General features: G+C 42.8%; 1 protein-coding gene across 2 annotated transcripts in view; it reads right to left on the minus strand.

Annotated features, from left to right (window-relative positions):
* Window positions 1-22656, minus strand: part of ROBO4 (roundabout guidance receptor 4) — a 161887-nt gene extending 139231 nt beyond the window's left edge. The window contains exon 1 of one of the 2 annotated variants that reach the window (XM_073603236.1): window positions 22104-22656. In XM_073603236.1, the coding sequence (XP_073459337.1) occupies window positions 22104-22281 (178 nt within the window). In that variant the 5' untranslated portion in view covers window positions 22282-22656. Of the gene's footprint in view, window positions 1-12132; window positions 13016-22103 lie in introns of those variants that run through there. The other variant, XM_073603238.1, reaches the window with a different exon arrangement.
* Window positions 22657-22923: the final 267 nt, after the last annotated feature.

Below are 22923 nucleotides of genomic sequence, written 5' to 3' on the forward strand. Positions count from 1 at the left end.
TGTATTTAAATGCATTGCAGTGCTTGCCAATTTCCCCTTCCTTTTTAAACTTTTCAGTCACTCTTTAGAACAGTGGCACATTGAGATGCATTGACACGCATTGTAACTATTCCAATTTGCAGAAAACAAATATAGCATGTCTACATTTTTCCCCATCGCACACTAGCACAATGTTTTAGTGTGAACAGAGCATGTAGACAAGCAATAGTATTTGTTGTGTCTTTGTGTTAAGCCTGTGTTGATCATCTTAAATCAATGTAGTTTAATGCACTAGGTGTGAATGAGTCCTACCAGTTCTATGATGATGCTGTACTGCACTGGTGCACTGGTGACAGTATGTAAAAAATTATTGGGGAGTTTTTCTTGTGAAATAAAAATTTTTTAACCACTTGAGATCCACGCTATAGCCGAATGACGGCTACAGCGCAGACCTGCTTTGCCGGGACTACGTCTATTGACGTTGTCCCGTGCACGAGCAGCCTGCGCGCGCCCTGCAGGGCGCGCGCAGGGCACGCGCAGCGCGCTCTTTGTTAAGCGAGTCTTTGAGACTCGCCTGGTCACAGATCGAAGTAAGGGGTCGATCCCGACCCCTAAACACCTGATCAGCTGTCAGCCAATGACAGCTGATCATGTGATGTCAACAGAGCTGGTAATCGGCTATTTTTTCTCCTCGCGCTGACAGCGTGAGGAGGAAAAAAAAAGCTGATCACCGGCGGCTGTGAGAGGGACATTAGTCCCGATCACGGCAAGCTGCTAAAGATCCTCAGTGCCCACCTGTGCCCCCTGCCAGTGCCACCTAGCAATAGGCAGCAGTGCCACCTACCAGTGCCCACAGTGCCACCCATCAGTGCCCACAGTGCCACCTATCAGTGCCCACAATCAGTGCCTCAACAACAGTGCTGCACATCAGTGCCACCTATCAGTGCCCATCGGTGTCACCTATAAGTGCCCATCAGTGCCGCCCATCAGTGCCCATCAGTGCCGCCCATCCGTGCCACCGATCAGGGCCCATCAGTGCCGCCTGATCTGTGCCCATCAGTACCGCCTTATCTGTGCCCATCAGTACCGCCTTATCTGTGCCTATCAATGCCGCCTTAACTGTGCCTATCAGTGCCGCCTCATCAGCGCATATCAATGAAGGAGAAAAATTACCTGTTTGCAAAATTTTATAACAAACTATGAAACATGATTTTTTTTTTCAAAATTTTCCATCTTTTTTTGTTTGTTTAGCAAAAAATAAAAATCCCAGCTGTGATTAAATACCACCAAAAGAAAGCTCTATTTGTGGGGAAAAAATGATACAAATTTCATTTGGGTACAGTGTTGTATGACCGCGCAATTGTCATTCAAAATGCGTCAGCGCTGAAAATTGGTCTGGGCAGGAGGGGGATTTAAGTGCCCAGTAAGCAAGTGGTTAAAAACTGTGACCAAAAAAATACAACTTCAAAAAACTTGCTATGCCTCTTACTAAATACCTTGGACTGTCTTATTTTTCAAAAAGGGGTAATTTGGGGGATATTTGTACTGTCCTGGCATTTTTGGGCCTCAAGAAATGAGATAGGCCATCATTACATCTGGATTGATCAATTTTCAGATATATACCATGGTTTGTGGACTTTATAACTTTCCTACAGGCTAAAAAATATACACGGATTGGGTTATTTTCACCAAAGAAATGTAGAAGTATGCATTTTGGACAAAATTCATTGAGAAAGATTAATTTGCAAAATGTTATAACAGAAACTAAAAAAATCATTATTTTAACTGCTTCCGGATCGCCCACCGCACATATACTGCGGCAGGGCAGCCCGGCTGTGTGAAACAATGTACCTGTACGTTGTTTGCTTCTTCTAGGTCTGAGTCGTGTGCCCGCACCCCCCGGTGACCCGCTCTCACTGTTGGACACAGCGGGAGCCAATCAGCGTGTCCGGCGGACGTGATGTCCGCTGGGCACCCCGCGATCATTTGGAGAGAGGCAGAACGGTGGTCTACCTTCGTAAACGAGGCAGACCACCGTTTTGTCAGAGGGGGAAATGGAGATCTCTGTTTTCCTCCAGTAACAGTATCCACCCCCAAAGTTAGAAAGCACTCCCTAGGAGCACACTTAACCCTTTGATCGTCCCTGATGTTAACCCCTTCCCTGCCAGTGTCCTTTATACAGTGACAGTGGGATTTTTTTTTACCAAAATATGTAGCAGAATACAAATTGGCCTAAACTGATGAAGACATTTGATTTTTTACATTTTTGTATTGGATATGTTTTATAGCAGAAAGTAAAAAGTGATTAAAGAAGTGATTAAATACCACCAAAAGAAAAGCTCAATTTGTGTAAAAAAAAAAATAATAAAAATGTCATATGAGTACAGTGTTGCATGACCACGCAATTGTAATTCAAAGTGTGACAGCGCTGAAAGCTGAAAATTGGCCTGGACAAGAAGGGGGTGAAAATGCCCAGTTTTGAAGTGGTTAAAGTGTAACTGCTGCCCCATCTGGTTTTTATTGCTGTCTGCGTCTCCATTAATTATATTCACCTTCTCTATTTGTCCTGTTAACGGTTATAACCAGGTTCCCAACAGAATAGGAATAGAGGGGAAATCTTCCAATAGGGAAACTAGTTCTGGTGGCCTGGACAACTCTCTGCCTCATCCACCAATTCTGCTCCTGTGTTGTCACCCTAGAGAATGTATGTCACCTGCACACCATTGATCTTTAATAGTCTTTAACATTGTGACGGGAGTCACTTTGGGCGCGGGGCTGGTGGAACCCAGAATCCCTTGGAGAGGTTGGGAAACCCTTGTTTCAGCTCTCCATGCACCTACTTGTCTAAGTAACCCTGTGTCTATTAGGCGCCAGGGTGAAAAAGAAAATAACGGACATTAAGTATGTGGCTTGGATTACTTAAAATGGAACAGTAAAATTTATCCACAATATCTCCCAGGAAATATACAAAGACTGTTCCTGGTTTATTTGAACTATACATATTAATTGACAGTCTGCTAATTCTGGGAGTTCCTGCTATTATGTTAGGCTCTGTTCCCATCTAGGCGTTTTTGGGCTTTTTCTGCTGTAAGCCTCAGCTCTAAAAACCCAACAAAAAAAAACGCCCAACAAGACAAATCCCATTCATTTCAATGGCCCCTGTTCACATCTGAGCGTTTTTGTCATCTGAAGCAAAACGCCTGAAGCACACAAAATGTACAGGAGCTTCTTTTTTGGTAGATTACAGGCATTTTTTGCATTTTTCATTGGTGACCCTTTGACCTGTGCAAAATCGCGGCAAAATTGCAGCAAAAATTGTGCGACTTTCTGCCTGAAAACGAAACGCCTAGGTGTGAACAGAGCCTAAAGGTGTCCAGTGTTTATATTTATGATAATGTGTGTTGTGTCTTCTGAGCTAAAAGACGGCAAGTCTGTCCTGAAAGGTCATACCTCTAAGTCACCTAGGCTGTTTAAATGATTAGTTAATAAGCTATGTTAATTCTGTTTCTGAGTAATATGATCAGAAGGGGGGGGTGTCCTCCTGGTGTATATATTTGTGTGAGTTTGTCCAATAAATAATTCCATGTTGAAGTTTTGTAACTGAGCTAGTCTCGCCTGGTTCTTACAATATATAGGCTGTAATATCTGATATCTGAAAGTCCAGACTGGAGGAAGCAGTGTACTGATGGAAGCACTCAAGCGGAGCGTGACAGGGATCCGTTACAAACATAAGTCTACACATTTATTGAAGTGATCAATTCACAGTTCAGTGTCAGTGCAACATTTCAAGGCCATGCAGGACCCCTTCATCAGGCATGCTACTATACGGAGTAGTATATAGATAGTATATTTATAGAGCAGTGCCCCTTCTGCCCCTCAACCTTTGTCCCAGCCCTAGCTGGAGTTAATGCAGATAGGAAGTGGCTGCAAAGAAGCTGCTGGGGATAAGCAAAGAAAAAAAGAAAAAAAAAAAGAATGAAGCTTTGAAGCTTTTTTATTTACCCATAAGGAAGTTATGAGGTGCGTGATGAAAACTGTTGGGGGTGGAGCTATGTGATATTATCATGCAATACCTGGAAACCGGGTGTAAAGATGTTTTTACGATTGATGTGATGCCAAGGATGTCTTTTAAGGGGGCAATTTAAAAGAGATCTTCACTGTATCTGAGCACCACAAACTGAAAACGCTATTTAATTCATTTTCAGTATTTAAAGCAAACTCCCCCATCCATCCATGTCTCCATGCTTTATTTTGTGGAAAAATCACTTTGAAAAATGCCCCCCCCCCGTAGCATTTCTGGCCATGGCCATCTTCAGTAAGGGCAAATGATAGATGTAGCATTTAATTCCTTACTTCCTGGAATCCATCTGACCTTAGCTCAAGCATGAATACAGGAGAGATCAGCTGAGAAAACCCCTCCTCCTCTCCTAAGGACTCCTGGGAAGCATGACATAATTTGCCTAGGCAAGGAACCAAGATGTTGTTGAAGAAATGTAAAAAAAAGGTTTAAAACAAGTAAAAAAATATATACTTTTCCATCTGTTTACTAATAGGGATGGTCGAATGGTTCGGCCCGAGCATAAGTTCAAGCCGAACTTTGGTGAACGTTCAGGGCAAATTCGAAAGTCACCGGAACACCATTAAAGTCTATGGGACACTAACATGAAAACTCAAAAGTGTTCATTTTAAAGGCTTATGTGCAAGTTATTGTCATAAAAAGTGTTTCGAGACCTGGGTCCTGCCCCAGGCGACATGTATCAGTGAAAACATTTTTTTTCAAAACGGCCGTTTTTTCGGGAGCAGTAATTTTTTTAATGCTTAAAGTGAAACAATTAAAAATTAAATATTCCTTTAAATATTGTGCCTGGGGGGTGTCTATAGTATGCCTGTAAAGTGGCACATTTTTCCCGTGTTTAGAACCGTGCCACAGCAAAATGACATTTCTAAAGGAAAAATTGTCATTCAAAACTGATCGCAGCTGTAATGAATTGTCGGGTCTTGGCAATAAAGATAAAACTCATTGAAAAAAATAGCATGGGATCCCCCCCAGTCCATTACCAGGCCCTTAGGGTCTGGTATGAATATTAAGGGGAACCCCGAACCAAAGTTTTAAAAAAAAAATGCATGGAAGTCCCCCTAAAACCCATACCAGGCCCTTCGGGTCTGATATGGAAATTAAGGGAATCCTGCGCCAAAATTTTTTTAAAAATGGCGTAGGAGGCCCCCCAAAATCCATACCAGACCCTTATGCGAGCACGCAACCTGGCAGACCGCAGGAAAAGAGGGGGGACGAGAGAGCGCCCCCCCTCCTGAACCGTACCAGGCCACATGCCCTCAACATGGGGAGGGTGCTTTGGGGTAGCCCCCCCAAAGCACCTTGTCCCCATGATGATGGGGACAAGGGCCTCATCCCCACAACCCTTGCCCGATGGTTGTGGGGGTCTGCGGGTGGGGGTCTTATCGGAATCTGGAAGCCCCCTTTAACCCCTACCATTTCACAAAAAAAGTGTCAAAATGTTAAAAATGACAAGACACAGCTTGGGGACAAGTCCTTTATTAAAAAAAAAAGAAGCCCCATTCATCTTTTTCTCGACCGTGACCGATCCGCCTCAATGGGAGGCTTCCGCCGTGTAACGCTTCTTTGTTTGTGACAGTTCTTATATAACTGAGGGCGGGGCCACCCTGTGATGTACCCGCATGACCCCACCCCCTCTGATGCCACGGAACTTCCCTATAGCTTTCTCGTGGCGTCAGAGGGGAGCAGGGCCACCTGGTTACGTAAACGGGTGGCTGGCCCCCCTCTGACACCACGGGAAAGCCATAGGGAAGTCCCGTGGCGTAAGAGGGGGCGGGGTCACCCGGGTATGTCACAGGGTGGCCCCGCCCTCAGTTATATAAGAACTGTCACAAGCAAAGAAGCGTCACTGACACGTACCTTGGAGGTGAGCCTGACATGCAGAGGGAGACCTCTCGTACAGCCCTGGTTCCAGGGTCACTGGAGTTGGGACAGTGACCGTAGGAGCACAGTGAGGTATGAGTGCCTGCTGAGTTCTCTGAGACTGGATATGATGACCACTAGGAGAGGCTGGAGCCGGCTGGAGTGCTGAGGATACAGGTCCGCGGATGCAGGTCAGCAGGATGCAGGTCAGCTGGATACTGGTGCGCCAGGGAGCAACAAGCGCACGCGGGGGGCAGACGGCAGGCAGGAGCAGGGTCAGACAAGCCAGGTAATACACAGTGGATCAGTTCAGACCGAAACAGCAGGCAAGGGATGGTCAGAGTTCAGGTTTTGGCAACGGAAGATCAGGCAGACAGATAAACAGAGCAGGGTCAAGGAAGCCAAATGTCAGGAGTGGAGACAGCGGCGAGCCGGGTCAGTATGAGATCAGGTGCAGATTCAGGATCAGGTCACAGGATAAGCTGCAGATCAAACAGCAAAGGACTGAACAGTAGGAGCCCCTTTTAAAGGCCACTGGGCACCAAGGCAGCGTTACTGTGCACGCTCTCCGCGATCGGCGCACACGTATGCGCATTGGTGCACGTCTGTTCGCTGCTGGAAGCCTGTTGGCTGGGATGCGCCTGAGCCCTGTTGCAGGTCTAAGAGCCGTGCGTCCATGACAGTCACACGGTGGGAGCCTCCCATTGAGGCGGATCGGTCGCGGTCGAGAAGAAGATGAATGGACATCGTGGGACATTTTTATTTTTTTATTTTTTAATAAAAGGACTTGTCCCCAAGCTGTGTCTTGTCGATTTTAACATTTTGACACTTTTTTTGTGAAATGGTAGGGGTACATTTGTATCCCATTACCATTTCACACAGGGGGGAGGCCGGGATCTCGGGGTCCCCTTGTTAAAGGGGGCTTCCAGATTCCGATAAGCCCCTTGCCCGCAGACCCCCACAACCACTGGGCAAGGGTTGCGGCCCTTGTCCCCATCAACATGGGGACAAGGTTCTTTGGGAGGCTACCCCAAAGCACCCTCCCCATGTTGAGGGCATGTGGCCTGGTACGGTTCAGGAGGGGGGACGCTCTCTCGTCCCCCCTTCTTTTCCTACGGCCTGCCAGGTTGCGTGCTCAGATAAGGGTCTGGTGTGGATTTTGGGGGGGACCCCTACGCCATTTTGTTTTAAATTTGGCGCAGGGTTCCCCTTAATTTCAACATCAGACCCGAAGGGCCTGGTATGGATTTTAGGGGGACCCCCATGCAATTTTTTTTTTTTAATTTTGGTTCGGGGTTCCCCTTAATATTCATACCAGACCCATAGGGCCTGGTAATGGACTGGGGGGGATCCCATGCTATTTTTTTCAATGAGTTTTATCTATATTGCCAAGACCCGACAATTCATTACAGCCGCGATCAGTTTTAAATGACAATTTTTCCTTTAGAAATGTCATTTTGCTGTGGCACTGTACTAAACACGGGAAAAATTTGCTACTTTATAGGCATACTATAGACATCCCCCAGGCATTATATTTTTAGGAATATTTAATTTTTATTGTTTCACTTTAAGCATTAAAAAATCACTGCTCCCGAAAAAATGGCCGTTTTTTAAAAAATTTTTTGCATTGATACATGTCCCCTGGAGCAGGACCCAGGTCCCCAAACACTTTTTATGACAATAACTTGCATATAACCCTTTAAAATGAGCACTTTTGATTATTCATGTTCGTGTCCCATAGACTTTAACGGTGTTCGTGTGTTCTGCCAAATTTTTTGCCTGTTTGGTATGTTCTGGTGCGAACCGAACCGGTTTACTTACTGATGCTAGCAGCATGAGGATTAAAAATAATCAATGTTGATTGGGAGAGTAAAGTTTCATTTTAAAATTAAAACGGTTGTAAACCCCTCTTTGTTATTTTTACCTACAGGTAACCGTACGCCTATAATAAAGCTTACCTGTAGGTAAAATGAATATCTCCTAAACATGCACCATTTAGGAGATATTCACCCTGGATGCAGTCACTGTCGTCAACGGCACATGCGCTCTGAAGGTCCGGCATACCGCGCTGGACTTCAGAGCTTCTTGCCGGAGCCAAGGGCTCCTGCGCACATGCGTGGAAGTGATGTCATCAAGGCTCTGGCCATTCACAGCTCTGGAGCCCTTGTTCTCGGAATAAAGGATGGGAGAAGATTTCAGACCTCTCAGCGTTGACCAGATGCCACTGAGAGGGCTTCGTTCTAAGGTGAGTGTTTCATAATGTGCTAGTATGCGACTCATACTAGCACATTATGCCATTTTCTTACAGAGTTTTTTTTTCAGCGGTTTACAACCGATTTAAGGTGGCAAATTACTCCAAGGGTACAAGACATTTGTGCACTTCATTTGGGAGCGTAATTTCATTGGTTTTATTGGGTTTGTGGCAATAAAGAGCATTATTTTTAAAAACATATTACATGATTATGTTTTTTTTTAAATTCTCCCTGAGCATTATACATTAAGGAAGAGAAGTGTTGGTGTTCTTCGGAGTCCGGTGTCGGATTCATTAAGAGGAAAGTTGCTAATACATCTGCAGAGTCCCCTGGATGTTTGAAGCCCAAATGAAAGGGCAAGGCTCACTTTGACCTATTTATATTATAGGTGAATATTTAAAGATGAGCAGAAGGTGGCAGAACACTTCGAGGTGGCATTTAGTACATAAACCATGCAGACACCGGCTTAGTTTTTCAACATTTCATTTGGAATATAAACGTGTGTTTTTTACAAACGCATGTATTTTGGGACTTGGTGAAAAATAAATGCACTTTATTTTTGAGCACTTTATACAGGGTCAATAACCATGGACTATGTGAATATTGTATTTATGCCTATTTGATTATGTATATTTGTTTAATTTATTGGTGATTTTGAATATTTAGTAAGTGGGTGTGGTTGTAGTATACACATAATATATGTTATGTAGTTGGTGTATTTTCACATAAAATATGGAATTTTATTTTATTGCGCTGCACTTTATATGGAGCAAATTTTGGGTTGACGTGGGAACACGTGACAGTGCATATCTTGAGTATAGGTGTGTCTAATAATTTTGGTGAATGGTCCAATATCTCAACGGCAACATGGACCAGGTGCGTGCACATGCACATGGATATCCAGAGGCACGTCAAGAAACACCATCTAGCGTGGAGTACACGTGACCGACAGGGTAAATCCGCTGCAGGCAGTTGAACGTAGTCAGTGTGAGGTAGGTAGGGTCACAGTGCAATGGAGCAACAAGTGAACATCAAGTTGTGCTACAAATTGGGGAAAATGGTGACGGAGACGCATGAAATGTTGGTGCAAGTGTACGGGACGGAAGTCGTGCGTAGAAAATGTGTTTACGACTGATTCAAACGCTTTTGCGACGTGAAGGGAAAGACTGAGGATGAGCCACGACATGGGCCGTCAACAAGCAGAACCCCAGACATGATCAAGCCAGTGCGACAAATGCTGGCATGAGATTGGCGACTGACTCTACGATTGATGGTGGAGGAATTGGGCATTAGCAAGGACACGGTGTGCACCATCGTCTGCGAAGGTTTGGGTAAGCAGAAGATCTTTTTCCGGCTTGTGCCGCACAAGCTAATGGATGAACAGATAGCAAAACAGATTGAAACCTCTGGAGATTTCATGACTAGGGCACCACAGATGTATACTCTTAATACGTAATTACCCCTTTAAACCTCCCATACCTATAACTCTGAACAAATAACGAATGACACAGATCTGGAGGAAATTGGGCCGGGTTGGCCATTTATTAACAAATAAACAAAATAAAATTTCCTTAAAACAGGAACAATAAACATAATCCAGAACCCGTAACATAAAGGTTGCCGGTCTTGGGATGTACCAAAGAACCAAATTCAGATTGTACATTAGCTTTAATACTTAACGATCCCCAGCCGCGCAACCCAGGCTCAGGGACAAACACACTTCACCACTGATACCTCCTTGTTAACACTTCCCGTTAATCCACCATTAACTGGGATCCAAAAGAGGACGCCATACCTTAGATGGGTTACACTATGAACTGTTCCAAGGATTATAACGCCTCCAAAGACCCCCAACTGCCAACCTTTTGAACTTAACAAAATAAAACACGATCAGTCAAACAATTCAGGGTGGGGATTCTTGATCGTCCGTTGCTCAGGGGGATCTGACACACTTTCGGATCTCCTTTCTTCTTACCCCACCAGCAGCCCCACCTGCCTGGGCAAACCAGCCAATGCCAGTGAGTGACCTCCCCATGATACCCTAAGCCATTAACCCCCTCTGCACTGTATACCCTGCCCCGCCTGTTATGTGGCCCTACACTTATTTTTTTTATTTTTTTGCTTCGGGCCTATCTTTATCGTGTGTGATCAGGATCCATCCTTTCTGTGGACCATCGTCGATGAGACCTGGTGCTACCAGTTCCATCCAGAATCCAAGCGACATCCACCGTGCTCCCCTGATCTGGTGCCTGCAAACTTCTGTTTCCCCACCTGAAAAGCATCACAAAAGGCGCCGTTTTGGAGACATGGCGGCAATCCAAAAATATGCGACAGCGGTTCTGCGATCAATACCTAAAGAGCCTTTGCTGACCGATTTCAGAAGCTTTATGAATGTTGTGATGTGAAGGATGGCGATTATTTTGAAGACCAATAAATGTAATTTTTTTGTATCTTCTATTTTGTTTGTTTTCTGATACCATTCACCAAACTTTTTAGACACACCTCGTATATGCGCAGTGTGGTCGAGTGGGAAATAATTCTTGCTTTTTGTTTTATTTACCCTACATTTTCCATTGGAGGTGCTTTAAAAGCCCCTACAGGTCATCAGTTTAACGTGATACGTAAATAATGGGCCCAGAAAAATTACAGTCACCCTGACGCGCTGTAGCATAGTAGCTCTGTAACGCAAGCAAGTTTTTCATGCATAGGTGCCCCTGATGCGTGCGCTTATGTTCATAAAAGTGTTAACGCACATTAGGGAACGCACCAATTTGTGTTGTGCTAAGGCAGCCCATTTAATATGCAATGCACCACAATGGATAAAAAGAATGAAAGAAAACACGCATGACCCTTTTTTAGGAGTGCATGGTGGGTTGTGTTTTGGGCTCTACTTGTGCAATGAGTTGGGGTGACATGCCTTGTGGCAATACATATTACTGTGTGCGTTTTAGCATGCCTTGCCACAATACATGAGTATGAATAGGCCTTAAAGATGACAGCTGGTTTAGTAAAGAACGATTGAAGAAAATTTCTGCCTGTTACAAAGAAACAAGTTAAAACAAAGTATCGGAATCAGTGGAACAAACGTGCTAATAATGGTGTTTACATTACATATACATCGCAGGCCGTGAATAGGGGGCCAGCCTGCGCTTTCATGTGCTGGGGAATTACAAGTGTTTGTTTTACTCCAATAACCACCAAGATGAAAGCGCTGTCTAATTAGAGGAATTTCAAAGGCGAAACAAGGCTGACCGAGGAAGGAATGAGCCCGGCACGCGCTTTGTGATACAGATACGGCGAAGCTGATTAAACATCCATCATACTTACTGTGCGAACAGCCAGAATTAGGTGATGTAGGGGATAGAACTGCAAATAATATATATTCATTATTATTCTCAGGGCTCTATAACTAGAAAAACATAGAGCTATGCAAACATGTGTTGTGGTCAGACGCTGCCTTTTGTATTCAAACTCAGCCCCACTTAAACAAACATGGAAAAGATTTCAATTTCTACGCTTTGCCTGCAGCACAAATGAGTCTCAATAGGACCTACTGCAGCTATAGAAATGATAAACGCTCATTTCCATCTCTGCGATGCGTTATGTTGTGCGTTAGCGTGCACGTGCATTAAGTAAGCCTATTCAAAATTAGTGGGCTGCTAATGGAAACCCTATTGTGCTTAAAACTGCACATTGCCCTGCTTTATACAATAAAACGCATGGCAATACATGACTACACATTAAATATGGCATGTTCTGCACTGCTATACCGAAAAAAAAACCCACCCCTTGTTTATCATAATCACACAACACCAGGATTGGAGTTAAATGGTATAGCAGCCTTTTTATGAACCATAATATAATAACAAATAAATCACAGATAACTTAATAACCTGAACACATAGTGCATCAAAGAAAATTGGAGCTACAAGGTTCTAACACGCATCAAAACCAATACTGTACCTGCAGTCACTTCTCAGGCCTCCAGCCACAAACCACCGTCTCGGAGACAGCTTGCAGGTACCCATACACCAACCAGGAGCCGTACCTCAGACGGGTCCCTACACCATACCTTTTGTGCCCAAATTAACCTAAAAGGACCTTGCGCCCCACCATTCGCCAAATCAGGCTCCCCAAGTCACCAATAACCTGCACGAAATCCTACTAAACGCAGGGAGCGGGAGGGTGGGAAGTTGTTCCTAGCTTGCTGACCTCCTACTGAATACCACCACCACCACCTCAGTATAGCCCCACCTCCCCTCGAGGCTCCCCCCTTTCCTTGCCCCAATCAAAATAAACATTCTTGCCTGTTCAGTTTAGCCCAAACTTTATTATCCCTCTTCACACAAGCCCCTTTAACCCTTTGGGGTGGTTTGGGAGTGCTGCATACATTGCTCCTACTCCGCCCCTGCCCATTGGAATGAACAGGCAGCGCTTCGGAAGCGCCTGAAAAGCAATTCGGAAGCGCCTGTGTTGCAACACAGGCGCTTTTAACCTCTTCTTAAAGGGGTTGTAAAGGTAATTTTTTTTTTTTTTTTAAATAACAAACATGTTATACTTACCTTCACTGTGCAGATCGTTCTGCACAGAGTGGCCCCGAACCTGGTCTTCTGGGGTCCCTCGGCGGCTGTCTCAGCTCCTCCCCGCAATAACTAACCACCTTAATGCGAGCTCTCTCGCATGGTGGTTAGTTATTGCGGGCGCGCTCCCGTGATACAGCCGGCGGCTATAGCAGCTCGCTGTATCACTCGGCCCCGCCCCCGACGCGCCGCATCATTGGCTGTGATTAACAGCAGTGCGAGCCAATGGCTGCGCTGCTTTCAATCCATCCACTATAGCCAATCAGCGACCAGGCTGATCGGCTGAATGGAGGTCGGGAGCGAGCGGCCGAGTTTCGAGGTGTCAGGTAAGTAAAACGGGGGGGCTGGGGGCGGCAGTATTTTCAAAAGTTTTTTCACCTTAATGCATAGAATGTAAAAAAAAATGTATACCTTTACAACCCCTTTAACCCCTTCTTGGGGGTTAAAAGCACCCTGCTAGCGGCCGAAAAACGCACACATTCTGTCTACAGAACACCTCCAGGTAGCCATATTGCACTGCATTTACAGAAAATTACAGAGCTGCAGATTGAAAAGGAAAGGTACTTTTTAATACCATTCAATTACAATATGACTTGTATCGCAATTGCATACGCTATATTATTTTTCTTCATTTGCGATTTTTTTTTTTTTACCCTTTAAGTATTGCACCTCCTAAAACAAAGTTCTTCTATTTATATTTTTGATATTTATTTTTTCTCAGGCGTCTAAATACACACAATATCTTTCTCATACTCTATCTAATGTATTTTAGCTGTGAATAATGAGAATTTTTAACGTGTTAACAGAGGAAGAACTCTAATCAATCAGTCACCTCTGGGTGGAAAAGACATTTTGGAAAAAGAGGCGACTCTTAAGACAATTCAAAGAAGAATCCGGATTGTCCTCTTTCCTGGAAAACAGGAAGCAGACGTCACCGCCTGACAAAGCCAAGAGTGCAAGAACAAGCAGGAAATATTACTACAATGAGCAAGGCATCCCAAAAGGAGCTTGCTGCACCCAGAAATAGAAATGAGTGAAAATTTCTCCCATGCTGTAACCTGCTTTCAGCTTTGTGGGGTCAAATGTTCAGGGAGAAAAGTGAATCCAAATGGTGGAACCCGTTACTGGTTATTCTGATTGCTTAGTGGTAAAGTCTGACTGTGATGTCAGACTTTAGTCTTGAGCTGTGATGTCATTAGTTAAAAAAAATTCATACAGTTCTTCATTTCGAGAGGTTTCAGTTTTGTACTAATTTAATTAAATTTCAAAATTTAATTTAATATGCACAGCACACATAATGAAATTTTTTTTTGCCATAACAAAAACATTAATGGGAAAAATAAAGAAATGACATATAAGATACAGTCTGAAAGCAGTATTAACTATACAGTTAACATAGTTTTATTACCTGTTGATCCTGCCAGTATGTCGGCGGTGCTAATTGTGGTCCTACAGGGATTGGGAGAGAGTGCTTGTTAGTGCCCCTAGAGGCGGACTGAGGCTGTTACTTAATGCAAATGGCGCTTACGGTAGCACATGTTTCATTAAATATCTGAGTGCGGATCCCATGGTTTGTTATTATTGATATATACAGTATATATAAAATTAAACAATATTTACACAATATATCTCACTTCAGATTTTAAAATTTCTACTAATGAGATCTGCACCCACATATATGACTGAGGAATATAGAAGTCCACCTGTTGGCCACCTTTACCATATATAAATGATATCCTATAGTCCTATAAAGAATAAGTTTAAAAAAAAAAAAATCCACATTCTTCCAGATAATACCACTGAAAAGCAAGAGAGAGAGAGAAGATCCAGCAACTTCATTCTTCCACCCCAGGGCCGTTCTCCCTCCCAATGTCATTGGCTTAGCTACTTCAGCCCCGAAAGGTTTACCCCCCCTTCCTGACCAGGCCATTTTTTGCAATGTAGCACTGCGTTAGTTTAACTGACAATTGCGCGGTCGTGCGATGATCTACCCAAATAAAATTGATGTCCTTTTTTTTCACACAAATAGAGCTTTTTTATGTGCTATAAACAAAATAAGACAGACAATTTGAAAAAAAAAACAATAGTTTTTACTTTCTGCTATAAAACCCATCCAATAAAAAAAAGGTAAAAAATCTAATTTCTTCATTAATTTAGGTCATGTATTCTGCTACATTTTTTAAAAATCCCAATAAGTGTATATTGATTGGTTTGTGCAAAAGTTATTGTGTCTACAAACTATGGAATAGTTTTATGGCATGTCTATTTATTTATTTTTTTACTAGTAATGGCGGCCATCAGCGATTTTTAGCGGGACTGCGACATTGCGGCAGACAAATTGGACACTTTTCATACTTTTTAGGGACCAGTGATCAGGGCTAAAAAAAACGCACTGTCACTGTACTAAGGACACTGGCAGGGAACCTTAGGGGGTGCTTTCTAACTGGGGGGGGGGGGGGTCTGCTTTGACTAGGGGAAAACAGAGATCCGTGTTTCTGCTTAGCAGAAACACAAGATCTCCATTTTCCCTTCTGGCAGAATGGCGATCTGCCTTGTTGACATGACCAGCATCCCACCCCTTTGTTTACATTGGCTGCGTGGGGCAAACTATTACCCTTGTTTAAAATTCCTTGGGAAATTTTGCAGTTTGATTTTGAGATGGTTGATTTTGTCAGTTTTGGCTGTTGACATGTGGCTGCTGTAAGGCTAATTATTTGGAGTAAATTTTAACCTTTTTATATATTTTCTTGGGTAGGAAGATGGGCATAACTGGCAAAGGCATAATCACAGGGTGACTCTGGAGGCAGCAGACCAGCGGGCATCGCCGCGCCGGCTAGATGCATGTAGAAATCCAGCACCACGGCAGTTCTCCAGTTCTCCAGCTGCTGCCTTCGACATATCACTCTGCAGCCTGCAGCTAATAGTGCAGTGAGTGTTGCCATGCCGGCCGCATCACGCAAAAGGTAAAATGCGGCTGCCGCCGCTGCTGACTGGCCTTTCTTTTTACTCAAAGGCTGCACCCGCTAAGACACTTGTGGCTATGGACCCCAGATTTGGGGCTATAGCCCCAAAAGACACCCCTAGCGATGCCACTGGTGTGAACCCTGTTCTGTGATACAACGAGCATGCATGCACCCCTTAGGGATTCTCCTAAAGTGACTTCAGACCAGGCAAAGTTATGTAACTACAAAATTCTTTGCTAAAGTTATTTAAGTATAGCAAATAAACAGTTCAACATTCAGGTATTTTACTGGTGTCCCTGCCCCATGAGGTAGTCATACCCTAAATAGGGGTGAGAGTCATTTTGAGTCAATTAGTCCATACCCCTGGAACCCCCGTCTGGGATCCAACAAGGGGTGGTTAAGTGCAGGCAGTAGATTACATCCTTAGCAGCATACTTGTTCCTTGGGTGGGGTAACCTGAACCAATCAGACCTCAGAACACAGAAAAAACAAGCAGGCAGGCAGACTAACAGACTCCTCTAAAAACAGACAGCAGTACAAAAAAGAGTCGTTAAGCTGAACCCAGTATTTTGTAACTTCCTAGCACCAGCTGTCTCCAGTGGCAACCATGATTTACAGTAAATGCAAACATTTACTGGATGAGTCCATCTTGACGCTTCCCAAGGCTCCCCATTTTCCCCCTATAGCAGAGTAACCTCTGGTACTTCATCTGAGGTCCTCATCAGATCCCCCAGTGTCCTTAGACAGGCTCCTATGTCTCAGAGCCTTGAGCACATAGCTAGGCTTCAGGCCTAGTCACACAGTTGCTCCACGTACACCCACCCCAGGGTGCGGCCTGGGTGGAAGAGACCAATCACTTGGCCTCCCCAAATATTTATACTCTTTCGCAACATGCAAGAATGGCAAGGAAACTCTAATGCCCCATACACACGGATTTTCCGGCGGAAAATGTGTGATAGGACCTTGTTGTCGGATATTCCGACCGTGTGTGGGCTCCATCACACATTTTCCATCGGATTTTCCGACACACAAAGTTTGAGAGCAGGATATAAAATTTTCCGACAACAAAATACGTTGTCGGAAATTCCGATCGTGTGTACACAAATCCGACGGACAAAGTGCCACGCATGCTCAGAATAAATAAAGAGATGAAAGCTATTGGCCACTGCCCCGTTTATAGTCCCGACGTACGTGTTTTACGTCACCGCGTTTAGAACGATCAGATTTTCCGACAACTTTGTGTGACCGTGTGTATGCAAGACAAGTTTGAGCCAACATCCGTCGGAAAAAATCCTAGGATTTTGTTGTCGGAATGTCCGAACAAAGTCCGACCGTGTGTACGGGGCAATACTGGTTGGCTAAGAGAAGTATAAATATTCATTAGCCAATTTTTACTGTAGCTCATCATACTAATACCAGAGGTACCAATGACACCTACTGGCAAAGGGAGGAAGCACAGCTACACTAGATTTAGGGAAGACCCAAATGATCAAATAAACTACAAATCAGCCAGGTTACCTACCACCCAGTGAAGCTAAACTTAATTAGTATCCCTAGGTCCTATTTACTTCTTTGTGGTGCTTTCACATGTTATGTTGCACATTAACCTGCATTGCAGTAAGGCAGCCCATTCAAAATGAATGGGTTGCCAACGCACGCTGACATCCTAAAAATTGTACATGACCCTTTTTTCTAATGCAATGCACTACTGTGCTTTATGGCTTGCTACAGCACAGGTGTGTTACTTTAGTGCGTTGGGGTATCATTCAAAATAAATTGCACCGCAATGCAGCGATATATGTTAAATGCATTAACCCACGTTGTCGCAAAGCAGAAGTGTACACGGGCCTTTAAAATATTCAAGGAACTACAGCGCTTTGAAAAAGTAATTATACCCCTTGAAATTGTACACATTTTGTCATGTTACAACCCAAAATGTCAATGTATTTTATTGGGATTATATGTGATAGACAAACATAAAGTGGCACATAATTGTGAAGTGGAAGGAAAATGATGAATGGTTTTCAAAAGTTTTTACAAATAAATATGTAAAAAGTGTGCTGTGCATTTGTATTGAGCCCCCTGAATACTTTGTAGAACCACCTTTCGCTGCAATTACAGCTGCAAGTCTTTTTGGGTGATGTCTCTATCAGCTTTGCAAATCTAGAGAGTGACATTTTTGCCCATTCTTCTTTGCAAAATAGCTCAAGCTCTGTCAGATTGGATGGAGAGCGTCTGTGAACAGCAATTTTCAAGTCTTGCCACAGATTCTCAATTGGATTTAGGTCTGGACTTTGATTGGGCCATTCTAACACATGAATATGCTTTGATCTAATCCATTCCATTGTAGCTCTGGCTGTATGTTTAGGGTCATTGTCCTGCTGGAAGGTGAACCGCTGCCCCAGTCTCAAGTCTTTTGCAGACTCTAACAGGTTTTCTTCTTCTAGATTGCTCTGTATTTGACTCCATCCATCTTCCAATCAACTCTGACCAGCTTCCCTGTCCCTGCTGAAGAAAAGCATCCCCACAACATGATGCTGCCACCACCATGTTTCACAGTGGGGACAGCGTGTTCAGGCTGATGTGCAGTGCTAGTTTTACGGCACACTTAGCGATTTGCTTTTAGGCCAAAAAGTTACATTTTGGCCTCATCTGACCAGAGCACCTTCTTCCACATGTTTGCTGTGTCCTCCACATAGCTTCTTGCAAACTGCAAACAGGACTTCTTATGGTTTTCTTTCAACAATGGCTTTCTTCTTGCCACTCTTCCATAATGGCCAGATTTGTGGAGTTCACAACTAATAGTTGTCCTGTGGACAGATTCTCCCCCATTGAGCTGTGGATCTCTGCAGCTCCTCCAGAGTTACCATGGGCCTCTTGGCTGCTTCTCTGATTAATGCTCTCCTTGACCGGCCTGTCAGTTTAGGTGGATGATCATGTCTTGGTAGGTTTGCAGTTGTGCAATACTCTTTTCGGATGATGGATTGAACAGTGCTCCGTGAGATGTTCAATGCTTGGGATATTTTTTTTTAACCTAACCCTGCTTTAAACTTCTCCACAACTTTATCCCTGACCTGTCGGATGTGTTCCTTGGCCTTCATGATGCTGTTTGTTCACTAAGGTTCTATAACAAACCTCTGAGGGATTCACAGAACAGCTGTATTTATACCGAGAATAAATTACACACAGGTGGACTCTATTTACTAATTAGGTGATTTCTGAAGGCAATTGGTTCCACTAGATTTTAGTTAGGGGTATCAGAGTAAAGGGGGCTGAATACATAGGTTGGACTTGATGGACTTGTGTCTTTTTTCGACCTCACCTACTATGTAACTATGTAACAAATGCACCCCACACTTTTCAGACATTTATTTGTAAAAAAATTTGGAAAACCATTTATCATTTTCCTTCCACTTCAGAATTATGTGCCACTTTGTGCTGGTATATCACATAAAATCTCAATAAAATACATTTATGTTTTTTGGTTGTAACATGACAAAATGTGGAAAATTTCAAGGGGTATGAATATTTATGTAAAGTTGATCCAGGGAATATCCGATCACCTCTGGGGGGATCAGGAAATAAATTTTTCCCCTGCTAGAGCAAATTGGATCATGCTTTATTGGGGTTTTTTTGCCTTAAGGCCCGTAAACACAGTCAGAAAATCTGAAGATAAACTTCGTCCGATGAACGATCTGCTAATTTTCTGATCGTTAGTATGCTGCTTTTGACAGCCGATTATGAATTTTCAGCAGACAAAAAATGGATGTGCAGGCTTGAAAATTTTTGTATGATGTGACCACAACATCTGATTTTCTTTTCATTAGTACGGTTTTCTGACAAAATAAATCTGAAGAGCAAGACTAGGCATGATCAGAAATGAAAGAACACATACAAAACAATTCAATACATTAAGTCACTTCTGAAGTTGAATTCTGTCGTCAGAACATTTTCTGATGGTGAGTACCCTCTTCACTTTTGATTTGAGACTAACATCAAACAAAAAACTGACGAAAATTCGTCCAATAATCTGACCGTGTGTACAAGCCTTTACTCTGGATCAGCTGTAGGTAAACGATTGTGTATATGCAGGTTTTCTACTCATGTGTGTATTTGTTTTTTTGTTTTTTTCTATGGGTTGAACTGGATGGACTTGTGTCTTTTTTCAACTAGACTAACTATGTAACTATGGCACAATTACCAAGGATTATTTTTTTATTAAAAGCTCCAGACTGCAAACAATTTCCTGAAATTACATCACCATGTAAATGGGATTTTAGTGTATGTAGTTTAATAACATCTAGTAGAATGATTAACAAGCACCTTCCCAGGCAATATAAGGGAAATTATTATTATTATACAGGATTTATATAGCGCCAACGGTTTACGCAGCGCTTTACAACTTGAGTGTAGACAGTACAACTACAATACACTTTAATACAGTAGGAATCAGAGGGCCCTGATCGTTAACTTCAAAGGCAAGCAATAAAACTGGCTAATGAATGATATAAACAGAAAAACCCTAAAATTTTCAGGGCATGTTTTAAAGCAGTGCATATGACATTCAACAAACTATCACCACAGGTGAATCTTTCAGCTGCACGTGTTTTAAATGAGAGTGATTAATTCACCACCACTAAATAGTTAAATGTGAAACTCACATTCACTGTTATACACCTGCCCCTTACATAGCAAAACACTTTACATACTGCAGCCCAAAACAAATGCATTTGTGCCTAGATAATTGTATATTTACAGGAAATGCCATGATCTTAGATGATGTAAATTTTGTAAACCAAAAAAATGTTTTAATAAGTCGAGATTTTTGGACAGTAAAAGCGGGTATAAAAATGAGGTCAAATTGTGCGCTATAGACCTGAACATGTTTTTTGTGGCCAGGTGTGAAGGGGGAGATCAGAGCCAACTGCCGGTGCAGGGTTCTTACAACAACCATTTGCTATATCTGTGAGGGTTCTCGTTTATCCAGGTCATCCTATAGCTAGTAGTAGTTGGTCAAATTTAGCTGGACTTCTTCTGTAATGTTGAAGATGATTTGTAGCTTGTCCTCTGTCAGGAACACACCCCTGCATTTATATCCACATCTTGAACAGTCAACATCTACACATTCTATAGTGATTTGATTAAGGCTGGCCATACATGAGTCATTTTTTTTTTTCTCATTCAACCAGCAGGTTGATCGAAAGAAAATGACTTGATTCCCCAATCCACACACTGTGATTGGGGCAATCCCTCCCGTTGAGTTAATCTATTTTGACAGCAGGCAGACTTCCCTGCCATCAGAATATACTGATCAGCACCGTCAGCTATAGCCAGCGGCACTGATTGAGAGAAATTTTTTCAACAGGCTGGTTGTACACAAGTCGATCGAAATGTGGCTGAACCGGCCAAATTTCGATCCATGTACGGCCGGTTTATGGTGTCTTAAGGTGTGGATATAAATACTGGTGGCGCCACAACTTTTGTACCTCCCATTCTGTTCTTGGACAATCAACATCTACTCATTCCATGGCGATTGAATTAAGGTGCCCTAAGGTATAGATAAAAACTTAGGGATATCTTCCTGATACTCATTGGAAATGAAGAAGTGGGTTGGATGAGTTAAAAAATAACATATTTAGCATTATAGACCAAGTCCAGTAAAGTGTCACTAATACATGATTGCTATTGCCCCCAGTCAGCCAGGAATGTCTGAAGGTACCCACAGACACAGGGATTGGCACTCAATATTGGAGATTGCGGGGGAATCATTTAAAGTCCATTGGCATCCTCATCCCCAAACAGCTTATTATCTAGGTGGCATGCGCTACAATTAAAATTCTGACCGTATATTGTTCTATCGTTCTTTAAAATGCAATAGCAACAATGCAAAGAATTCCTTCTCACATTTTTTTTATTCATCTACCATTGATGATCAAAATGTCTAAAGCAAAATATGTGAATAATGTTCATGTAATTCTTTATCCGAAAAGTATTTGCACAGCCAATTTGTTTTTGTTTCGTTTTGGCTTAAATTAGGAAGATTTAATAACTCTGATGGATTTTACAGCTATCCAGGGCTCCACTAGAGAGATTTTTCCCCACTTGTCCCAGTGACAACAGTTTCACCAGACAGGAAATTCCTGTCTGGAAAAAAAAGTTTTGCTTGGACATACACTTTCATTTTGCTCAAACGTGTCCATTATCCTATGTTCTAACATTTTGCCATTTTTTCACATGATGTTCTTATCTACTGCACTAAAGACTAAAAAAATAAAAAAGCTGTTTTGCAAATAACTTTTATGCCCATCATAACCGCCTTAGGAAGTCTTTAACGAGGAAATGGTAATTGATGAGGAGCGAAGGCTAGCAAGGTGCTGAGTTCGGCTCTTACCTCTTACACGGTGTCTTCTTTTGGGTCGGTGGTGGTGGAGGTGCCTTGGGTAACGTTGGAAAGTCAATAGGTCATGTCCTTCAGGCTTCAAGGCTTGACCACAATGACAATAGTTCACCTGTGTGCCCCATCCTAGCGGCAGGAAGACAAAGCTTACAAAGAAAACTATCAAAATCATTGACGATAATGTTTGATTTGCACCCAGGTAAAAAAAAAAAAAAAAAACTTCCAAAACACAAGGTTCAAATGAAAAAGTGTCCAAGGATGCCGTCTTGCAGATAAAATTCGAGTTTGTGCTTTCTATTCCCTTCCATCCAGTTTTGCCAAATTATTTAGAATGTGTTATTAAGGATGTTTTCAACAGCTTTTGTGTGATTTTTTTCACTCTCTTCTTCCTCCTCCTTTTTTTTTCTTTATGAAGTTTCGGAACAATGGGGCAGAAAAGCATGCAGACCCCATGCTGGGAGAGGGTCTGAGAAGTTTAGACAAGACTTCTCTCTCTCTCTTTCCAGCATCCCTGTCATCTGAAAGCACTTGGGTGGGGGCTTTGACAGTATTTTGTACCCTCGCTGACACTAAGTAAATAGAGAAGCAATTTTGGTTTTTATTTCTTTCTAAATCACCACTGGCGCCCATCACTTTTTCCATTTTTTCCCCCATGTGTGAAATTTATTTTTACGTTTTGGCAAAGTCATGTGAAAATGTCATTTTCAACATTCCTCTGCAAGATTGACTATTCAGTTGAATAGCAGTGCGGCTTTGCTGACGACCGTTTCGAAAACTGAATTGATTGCCCTTTGATCGCGTTTAAAGCGTCTAA

The sequence above is a fragment of the Aquarana catesbeiana genome, linkage group LG10, assembly GCF_042186555.1.
Source record: "Aquarana catesbeiana isolate 2022-GZ linkage group LG10, ASM4218655v1, whole genome shotgun sequence".
Classification (NCBI taxonomy): domain Eukaryota; kingdom Metazoa; phylum Chordata; class Amphibia; order Anura; family Ranidae; genus Aquarana; species Aquarana catesbeiana.